We start from the raw sequence: 10,185 nt of genomic DNA, 5'->3' as shown, positions 1-10,185 counted from the left end.
GCAGGTCGGAGCTCCCGTCTCAGACTTTCCATGCCGGGCTGTTACAGCAGAGCACATGTGCACCCACGTGCATGTCCCACTGACGCTGTGCAGCACCCACTCACACACACACCTCGCCGCCAGCACGGGACACCATGTGTCAGGCGTGTTAGGAGATGATCTGACGGCTGCACTGAGCACGCTCTGCACCTTGTTCTCTCACGATACACTCACCTTCCACGTGCTCCTTCTGGTCCTCCTCATACCATCATGGTCGCCACGCCTACGCTGAACGCCGCCTGTCTGTGTTCATTTCAGCCTCTGCTTCGCACTGCTTGCCTGGCTGGCACACCTGCTGATTCCCAAACATGAATTTAACCTTTCGAGTTTAAAATGTTTGAACCAGACTTTTTTTCTTTTTGGCTCGTGTGCTCTCTCCGGTGTCAGAGGCTGGAGGTGTGTGTCATTCATTATTTAGTACGTCAGAACCAGAGATGGGCAGTAACGCGTAAAAGATTACAGTAACGCGTTACTTGTAACGTGTTACTGTAATCTTATTACTTTTTTCAAGTAACAAGTAATGTAAGGGATTACTGTTGCAAAAAAGGTAATTAGATTACCGTTACTTTCCCGTAGGAACGCTGCGTTACTGCGTTACTAAAGCCGTGAGTTTTTTGCGAGAATGTCTCATGACAGTGACGTAAGCGAGTGCGACGTTTGTGACAACAGCTGTGTGCAGATCAACAATGGATAATATATCGAGTGCGGAGAGAGTATGAGCGTGCAGCGTTTAAAGCGTGGAAGTACTGACCTTATTTTGAGTTTGATTCCATAAAAAGTGACAAAAACATCAGTGTCCACTGTGCGTGGGAAGAAAACTTCTTTTTAAACCCCTAAACTTCCAAGCAAGCAGCAAGTGTACTACGACGTAATGTGAAATTCACAGAGAAACTCGCGGAGTCTTCAACTGACCGCTGCGGCACACCTGCACCAGGGTAAACCTCCGCCTACCCCAGTCCTGCTTTACAGGTGAAAATAGAGCAACAGGACCGCTGAGTCTTTGATTTTATTTATTTTCTGTTGTGTTTTACTTGCATCTATTTGAAAGTCTGAGTGTAAACACAAAAACATATTTTATTTTATGTGCTGGAATGTGCAGAAAATAGGTTTAAATGTTAAACAAATTTCCTCCAGTCAGAGAATGTTGCATATAATTTAATTTTTGCTTGATGCATAAAGTTAAAAGATTAAAACTAATAAAACACGTTTTAAACAGAGACGTTTCCATTTGATTACATTTTGTATGATGGATTATGCAGAAAAAGTGGAATTGGGCTGAAAGATCTATCGCTTTATCACCTATTCAGGTTGTAAATCGTGTTTTTAAAAAGTAACTAAGTAATTAATTACCTTTGAAAATAAGTAATCAGTAAAGTAACGGGATTACTTTTTTGGGGAAGTAATCAGTAATTAGTTACTGATTACTTTTTTCAAGTAACTTGACCAACACTGGTCAGAACCAATTATTTCACTTCTTTAGTCAAAGATCTTTTTGGTTCCCCACCCAGGACTCTCAAACTCAGGTGGATCAGGACTGACGAAGCTGAAATGAATAAAGTTATTTGATAAAGTTGTTTTGTTTACTATGGATATATGTGAGTGTTTCTGGAGCTTTAATCTCTTCAGAGTTAGTTTCCTTCTCTGGGCACCTTGGATGTAGGTGAAGTTGTGGCAGAAGCCTTGACTGTGTTTCTGCTGTGTGAGGCTGGTGCTCATCAGGCTGCAGCACAAACCGCTAAACACGCTAAGGTCATGTTCACCATCGTCTCCAGCAGCTTTTCTTCTGTGCTCCCCACTCGACGTCACGCCATCGGACCTTTTAACCTGTCTCACCTGTTTCTGATCACACCAGTGAAACACATACCAGTGTTTGTCCTTAGTGTTGCTTCTTGCTATAGGCGAGGCCTGATCTTTATTTGAACTTGGTTTAACTTACATCTTTAACTCAAAATGAAACTATTAAAGGTGGGAGAGCCAGAATCAGCTCCGAGACAGTCAAACTTCATTTAGAGTTGCTAACAGTTCACAGTCCTTCCGGTGATCACATGTTTAGAGCGTACAGTTCACATCCACATGAAAAGTATTTCCTGCTGTGCTCCGAGTGATGCTCGTGGTTTCAGCAGCAGCCTCGTCCTTCTCCTGAGCTTCTGTTGAACTCTGAGTCCGGGTGAGGATAAACTCGGAATTCAGGTCTGTGGATCGGGTCCATGGTGGACTGAACCGACAGAATCTCCTGCGCCAGCATCCTGAAACGCCACAGATTTCACAGCTTTAATGACGTGTTTTCCTGACTGATCAGATTGAATTTTCTGTTTAATACTCTTTTTCTGTCTTGCTTTAGATCACAGACCTTTGTGTCAAAGGAAAGACGGCCTGGATGCCTCGATAATGTTCAAAAACATCCCAGCTGTTTCCAGCCAAAACCTGCTAGATGATGTCCTGCTCAGAAACTCTTTGAGCTGCTCGCTTTGAGCTTCAGTAATTTCAATGATGGGAGAAAACAAGCTGTTGCACCATGTCCCTCCAACATTCAGAGCATCGTCTTTAAAGAATAAAGCCGTCGTTCCATTTAACCAGGCAAGCAAATATGAAGTTGTTAGCTATTTAAAAGCTAGCAGACAGCTAGGAGTTACAGCTGGCTGTGCCCCCATCCACCTGTCAGTCAAAGAGGCCACGCCCCTAATAATACAAAATGGTGAGTTGTAGAAACGCCCCCTCCCCCACAGGTGTTATGAAGGAGGAGGACCTCAGAGGAACTGCAGACTAATTGTTCAGGTTGATTCCAGCTTTTGTAGGTGCTAACATAAGCTAATTTCATTCTTGCATCTTACATTTTATTGAAACTGCACATAACACCAAACTGAGACGTGGGATTCTACTGGATTGGTCCAGGTTTAAATCTAAATTCCTAAAAATGAAAATAAAAAATTCTCTGATCTCTGCCTCTGAAGTTCTCTTCCTACCTCATGGCTTCTTCAACATTCTTGTTGTCTTTGACTGACGTCTCCATCCAAGTAATGAAGCCGTGGGCTTTGCTGAACTTGTCAATGGTGTCTGCAGAGACGGCCCTGTGAGCGAGGTCGCACTGCAAACAGACCGAAACAGAAAAGTTTATAGTCAGGTGACTCACTGCATGTAAGCAGCCTGTGCTCATTAGTAAAGCCTGAACTTGAAAACTTCCAGGTGGATTATTCATTAGCTGCACTCAATCACCTTGTTAGCCACCAGGATGCAGGGGATGGAGTCTCCGTTGGGCAGCATGGCCTTATTGTCCAGGTCCTGTTTCCAATGGCGACAGCTGGAGAAACTGGAGGAACTGGTGACGTCAAACATGACCACACAGCCCAGCGCCCCTTTATAGTAGATCCTGGTCATGGATATGAAACGCTCTTGGCCTGAAGAGATGAGGCAAAGGTCAGTGTCTCATCAGGGCCTTCATCCATTAAACATCCAACCATCCATCCATCTATGCATTCATCCATCCATCCATCCATCCATCCAACCAACCAACCATCCATCCATCCATCCAACCATCCATCCATCCATCCATCCATCCATCCATCCATCCAACCAACCAACCAACCAACATCCATCCATTCAAATATCTGTCCATTTAACTAACCATCCATCTATGCATTCATCCAACTAACCAACCCACCAACCAGCCAACCAACCAACCAAACCAACCAACCATTCAACCAACCAACCACCCATCCATCCATTCACCCATCCATCCATCCATGGCCCAGTCAATATGCAGAGACTTTAGAGATTTTGAATTTAAGTTTTATTTTATTTTGAACTGTTTTTAATTGCTTTCAGTTTTGTTCCTGTCTGAAAATGTTCAGTTTAGTTTTTTTGTTTCATTATTTGTTTGAATTTATCATTGTTAATTATTTTGAACAGATTGGAGATGTTCAGTACAAACACAGCCCTTTATGTCAGGTAGACAAAGCAGTTTCTAAACAGGTGCACCAAAGCCTCCAGATGCTTGTTGAGCACACTGACTAAAACTTCAAACACTTGCTGTTGTTCTACCTGCACACCGTATCATTTCTGTTGATTTTGATCTTTTTCTCAAGTTAGTAGTTTTACTTCACTTAACTAGTCTTAAGTAGCATCAGCTGACCCACTCAGGCTAAAAAAGCTGAAGCCAAACTTTCTTTGTACCTGCGATGTCCCAGAGTTGCAGTCGGACCTTCTCTTTATCCGACCAGCGCAGCAGCTTAACGGAGAAATCCACTGCAGAAGGAAATACAATCTGTGTTAGAGACGCAGCAAGAGAGAAATGAAACAGCACTGAAGGCACGTCTACACAGGAAGCTCAAAATATGAAAATAAACTCAAATTAAAAAAAATTCCCCCAAAGTTTCACTTTACTTCTTCTGAAGTGAAACCTCTGTGAAATTATTCATTAAGCACAAAGAAGTGAGAGCTGAACCTGCACTCATTCTCAGTTGCTTTCAGTTATGTATAAATATTTAAATAAACAACGTGTCTCATCCTGTAATTATTCATTCAGTATTTTGTACACCTGGGGTCTGAATCAGGTGACTAATCGACAATTTCTAATCGTGCAAACAGATTAAAGGCTGTGACATAATCAGTGATCTCCTGTTTATTTGATTCAACTCGTGCAGAGAGACTGTGAACCACATTATTTCCTGGAGCTTTGGTTTAAAAGGAGGATTGCTCTGGTGAAACACCTGCTGAGGCTGTGATGGGTTCAAATGTGGCTGTGCAGACCGGCGGACTGAAGTCGTCAGTCACAGCAAACCAAAGAACAAAGACGAAAATCAACTCCAGTGATTTTTGTGAGAAACAGACGAAGTTTTAGATCATAAAGTTCAAAACTTTTCTTACAGCCAAGGTCCTGAGATGAAAAACACATTTTGACACTGTCACGGTTCTGGGACATTTTGACCCTGCTTTTTTGGTTTCTTGTATTTTGGTGTTTTTCCAGATTATGCTCATTATAATTATGTTCTGATTCTTTAGCTATCCTGTGTTTATTATTATTATTATTATTACTATTATTATGGTTTGGGTTTTGTCTGTGCTTAGTCTTCTCTGCCCGTATGTCCGTCTGTCTGTCCATGGTGTCACTTGTCGTGTCCAAATTCATGGGCTGCATCCTCCTGAGGCCGCATTTGTAGACCGATTACGTCACAGCGACGTGCCGAAGGCTGTCCAAATTTGTAGACTCCTCCGAATGCAGCCGACAAATGCGTCCTCCTTTTCCCCGAATTTGCAGGATGGGTCGGGTGTGTCCTTCGTGGCCCACCATATCCCAGAATTCATAGCGCGGCCCAGCCAAACTCCAGTTTCTGGCAATGGCGGCCGCTACGAAGTTTTAAAATTATTTTTATTAATCTTTCTGGGTCACAAAATAAACTTTTAACATATTTTCAGGCGAGAATGTAGCTGTGTAAACTTCAAATATCTGCTCGGTTTATCAAGATATCACATATTTGCAAAAGTGCTTCAATGTTTTCGGAGACGTCTGTTACCCACCAGCTCGATAGCTCGAGGGTCACTGAAGCCGCCGAGAACGGCACAACTCCCGGCACATCATTTTCAGATCACCGCGGACTTTCGCTACTCAGGTTAAACATAAGTCACTTAGACAACCTAGAAATGATATTGTTTGGCTTTTTTCAGTGTTTTATTTGTTCGTGAGTAAATCGGTTTGGCTGAGATTAAAGATATTAGATTAGATTAGATAAAATAAAACTTTATTAATCCCCCGGGTGGTTTTCACACAGCTGAATAAACGTCAAACAGAAAACTGATTAAACAGAAGTATGAGACGGTTGAGAATTTACGCCAGTGTCCTGTTATATTTTACATAGCAAGGAGCAGACGGCCGAGTTTATTAAACTCCACCGAGACAGCGGTGACGTTAATCAGAAGGCTAGACCGTCCCATTTCACAGCCGTTTACTTCCGGCCTACCCGACCTTCTGAGGACCCGACCCACGTAGACCGCGAAGGCCGGGTCCTCAGGAGGATGCAGCCCATGAATTTGGACACGACCACTGTGTCTGCTCGTGAATCAGTCTGTTAAGTTCGGTGTCTTGTCTGGTCCTCTGTGTCTGTTAGTTTCCTGTTTTATTCTGAAGGTCCTTGTCTTATGTGAGTGTGTTCAGTTTACATTTCGCCTGTCTCGTCAGCTGTGATTTCTCCCACGTGTGTTCCCCTCCTGTCTCCCATCCCTTGATTACTGCTGTGTGTATATAAGCCCTGTGTTTCCTTTGTTCTCTGTTGCGTCGTTAATGTCTCCTCACCCTCAGTCTACGCTCTGTGTTCCAGTCCCTGTTTACCTGTCTGTTAGTTTATATTTTCCAGTATAGTTAGTCTTCTGTTCGGTCACCTTCCTGCAATAAAGCTGTTTATTCTGAGTTCACTTTTGCCTCCGTGAGGTCCTTCAACAAAGAGAGAGCAGATTTCTCCTGTTTTGGCTTCCCTTCATTGGCTTCCTGTTAAATCCAGAATTCAAAATCCTGCTCCTCACATACAAGGTCTTAAATAATCAGGCCCCATCTTATCTTAATGACCTTGTAGTACCATATCACCCTATTAGAGCACTTCGCTCTCACACTGCAGGCCTACTTGTTGTTCCTAGAGTATTTAAAAGTAGAATGGGAGGCAGAGCCTTCAGTTTTCAGGCCCCTCTTCTGTGGAACCAGCTTCCAGTTTGGATTCAGGAGACAGACACTATCTCTACTTTCAAGATTAGGCTTCAAACTTTCCTTTTTGCTAAAGCATATAGTTAGGACTGGACCAGGTGACCCTGAATCCTCCCTTAGTTATGCTGCAATAGACGTAGGCTGCCGGGGATTCCCATGATGCACTGGGTGTTTCTTCTTCATTCACTACCCACATAGCAAGCAGGTCTGGCCCGGATCTGGTATCAAGCCGGCACTGCTGGTTGACTTCTGGCATGATAAGACATATGTCATCCAGATATGGGCCAGGCCTGGCATTAATGGCACTGTTTATGTGATGGCATGCCATATCTGGCTCGATTGTGGTTTGGTTTATGTGGCCCGGGCCCATAGAAAACAGGTGGGGCCGGGATCTGGCATCAAGCTGGCACTTCTGACTGACTGGTGTCATGGCAGGGTGTATGTCAACCAGATGTGGGCCAGGTCTGGCAATGATGGCACTATTTATGTTCCTATTTTCCTATTTTAGTTAGAAGACCCAAATGCCATGTTCCAATACTATACTGCTATGGTGGCCAACATTTCAAATGCAGGTTTGACAGGTTTGTGAGTGTAGACTTTATCCAAGACCTAGTGAGGGTTTACTCATATTTACCACTGAGTGGCTGTAGCTCAGGAGGTAGAGCAGGTCACCTACTCATCGGAAGGTTAGTGGTTTGATCCCTGGCTCTTCCAGTCTGCATGCCAAGAGTGTGAATGTAGTTAGGAAGCACTCAGTTTAGAGATAGCGGGTGAATGTGGCATGTTGTATAGAGCACTTTCAGTAACCCGTGAGAGTAGAAAAGCTCTATGTAAGAATCAGTCCATTCACTGTCTGAACAGAGTTTTGTCATGTTACTTTTGCACTATTATGTTCCGGCACATGTTGTTATTACATGGCTTGATTAAGGTACACATTAGGTTGACATCTGGGGCCAGAGCTGAAACTGGTCTGTAGAGGTGGCCCACACATGGGCCAGCAGTGTGTCTGCAACTGGCCTTGTGCTGGCCCATGTGTGGGCCACCTCTACAGTCTGGGCCACCAAAGGGCCGTCATTCTTTGCGGTATGTGGGCCATGTGTAACCACATTGTGTGGGCCAGATCCGGGCCATACCAATTTTGCTATGTGGGCATGTGTTAATAGACCTCTCTGCACTGAATCATACTTGTTATTAATCTCTGTCTCTCTTCCACAGCATGTCTTTATCCTGTCTTCCTCCACTTTGGCGCTATGTAAATTAAATTGAATTAAACTAAAAAAACCCTTTGTGTGTGTATAATAAATATAAGGTCCCTTGAGGAACGATTTAAAGCATTTTCTTTAAATACAGCTGGTGAAGGTTCCCCAGGGAACTCGCACAGTAAGCAAATTTCCTTGAATAACACAACTTCTCTGAGACATTTCTAATTCAGGAAGAAGTGAAGGAAATGAGACAATAGTGGTGGGATAGAGGACAGATAGATGTTAAGATCCTTTACAGTTTAAATTAAATCATCATCTTATGTAACATGAGACCAAAGCAGGAGCTGTTCAACAGTCTGACGGTTTTTGTTTTCTCAGTCAGGACCAAAGTGGTTATCCACTTTTATATTCCATCTGTCTTCAGATTTTACATGAACATCAGTCTGCTCCTCTACGATATAAAAACCAGTGTGAGGTTAGTGCCTGCTAATTCTAACATGACATTTGAAGTTTTCTGATGACCATGCAAAGTGTCAGGGCACCCAAACACACCACGAGGACCCTGCCAATATTTCAAAGACACAATAAAGTAAAGCAGCCCTACCTCCCACCGTCATCTTGTAGGTCTTGTTGAACTGTCCGCTAACGTAGCGATGAACAAAGGAAGACTTGCCGACGTTTCCATCACCAACAATGAGAATTTTCAGAAGGTGCTCCGTCATCGCTGTCCTCTGTTACACAACAGCAGGTGACAGACCTCAGCATGGAGAGCTCAAAGTTCACACCTCTGCTCAGGAAACACCATTTATGAGCCAGACGCACATTTTACTCACGTCTAACTAAACAATACCACACATACATGTTCTGTTTCTTTAAATTACACTACATTCAAATCTGCCCTGTCTTAAACCCAGAGAGACAGCCAGGCTCAAACCTCAAAGCTAACTGTAGAACAGTGCTGCCGGAGTCGCTATTTCAACACTCTGCTGCGCCTGTTTCCTGACAAGAAGTTGCTGCAGGCCATAAATATGAATCAGACACATAAACCACGCCTTCGTGGACAGCGGGCTGTTAGTGACTCTGCACTCTCAAATTCCCACTGGCCAAAGGACAAGGTCTTCGTGGCATCACTTTTCATTGTTTGCACATTGGTTTCTATTGGTTTCATGGCAGTCTGTAATTACCTGTGGCCAGGTAGTCACAGCTGTGTTCACCCGGAGTGGGTCTACTAATCGGAAGGTTGGTGGTTCAATCACCGGCTGCTCCAGTCTGCATGCCAAACATCCCTGGGCAGGATACTAACCCAAGCTGCTCTCTGATGCGCCCACCAGTGTGTGAATGTTAGGTAGGACACACTCCGGTAGAGAAAAGTGAATGCATGGCTGTGAATGTTGTATAAAAGCTGTTTCTCAGCGACACAAACAACCTGCTGCTTAACACCGAGAAGACTAAGGAGCTCATCGTGGACTACAGGAGGAATGCTGACCCACATCCACCCATCCACATTAAGGGGACGGCTGTGGAGCGTGTGAGCAGCTTCAAGTTCCTGGGAGTCCACATCTCCGAGGATCTCATCTGGACGACCAACTGCTCCAAGCTGGTCAAGAAGGCTCACCAGCGCCTCTTCTTCTTGAGGACTCTGAGGAAGAACCACCTGTCCTCAGACATCCTGGTGAACTTCTATCGCTGCACCATCGAGAGCATCCTGACCAACTGTATAACAGTCTGGTACGGGAGCTGCTCTGCCTCGGACCGGAAGGCGTTGCAGAGGGTCGTGAAAACTGCCCAGCGCATCGCCGGAGCACCACTTCCTGCCATAAAGGACATCTACAGGAAGTGGTGTCTGAAAAGGGCTGGGAAAATCATCAGAGACCCCAGTCACCCATCACATGGACTCTTCACCCTCCTGCCCTCTGGGAGGCGCTACAGGAGCCTCCGGACTAAGACCACCAGGTACCAGAACAGCTTCTTCCCCACAGCTGTCAGACTCCTGAACTCTGCCTCCTGACATCTGACCCACGTTAAACTCATGGACTGAACATACACACACCCACAACCACTAGCACTTTATCACTATCACAATTATCCACATATCTCACTTATCTTAACTGCACTACTGTATAGTTCTGTGTAGATAATCATTCTGTACATACGATAATTTTTAATCCCACAACTGTTTATAACTTACATAGTTCACATTTCTGTATAACTGTATATCTCAGATTTCTGTATAGTTTTTATTTCATATTTATATCC

The 10,185-nt window shown here is 44.2% G+C and overlaps 1 protein-coding gene across 5 annotated transcripts in view; it reads right to left on the bottom strand.

The window, feature by feature from the left end:
* Positions 1-1,449: 1,449 nt before the first annotated feature.
* Positions 1,450-10,185, bottom strand: part of LOC100695032 (ras-related protein Rab-7L1) — a 61,898-nt gene continuing 53,162 nt past the window's right edge. For 3 of the 5 annotated variants that reach the window (XM_025901942.1, XM_019349272.2, XM_019349273.2), the window contains exons 2-6: positions 8,534-8,660; positions 4,210-4,281; positions 3,253-3,434; positions 3,003-3,124; positions 1,450-2,285 (exon numbers count right to left, since the gene is read on the bottom strand). In XM_025901942.1, the coding sequence (XP_025757727.1) occupies positions 2,156-2,285; positions 3,003-3,124; positions 3,253-3,434; positions 4,210-4,281; positions 8,534-8,660 (633 nt within the window). In that variant the 3' untranslated portion in view covers positions 1,450-2,155. Of the gene's footprint in view, positions 2,286-3,002; positions 3,125-3,252; positions 3,435-4,209; positions 4,282-8,533; positions 8,717-10,185 lie in introns of all 5 variants that reach the window. The other 2 variants (XM_025901944.1, XM_025901943.1) reach the window with 2 other exon arrangements.

Source organism: Oreochromis niloticus, linkage group LG20 (genome assembly GCF_001858045.2).
Source record: "Oreochromis niloticus isolate F11D_XX linkage group LG20, O_niloticus_UMD_NMBU, whole genome shotgun sequence".
In the NCBI taxonomy this organism is placed as follows: Eukaryota; Metazoa; Chordata; class Actinopteri; order Cichliformes; family Cichlidae; genus Oreochromis; species Oreochromis niloticus.
Note: the sequence above shows the minus strand (reverse complement) of the source record. Positions and strands in the feature narration are given on the sequence as shown.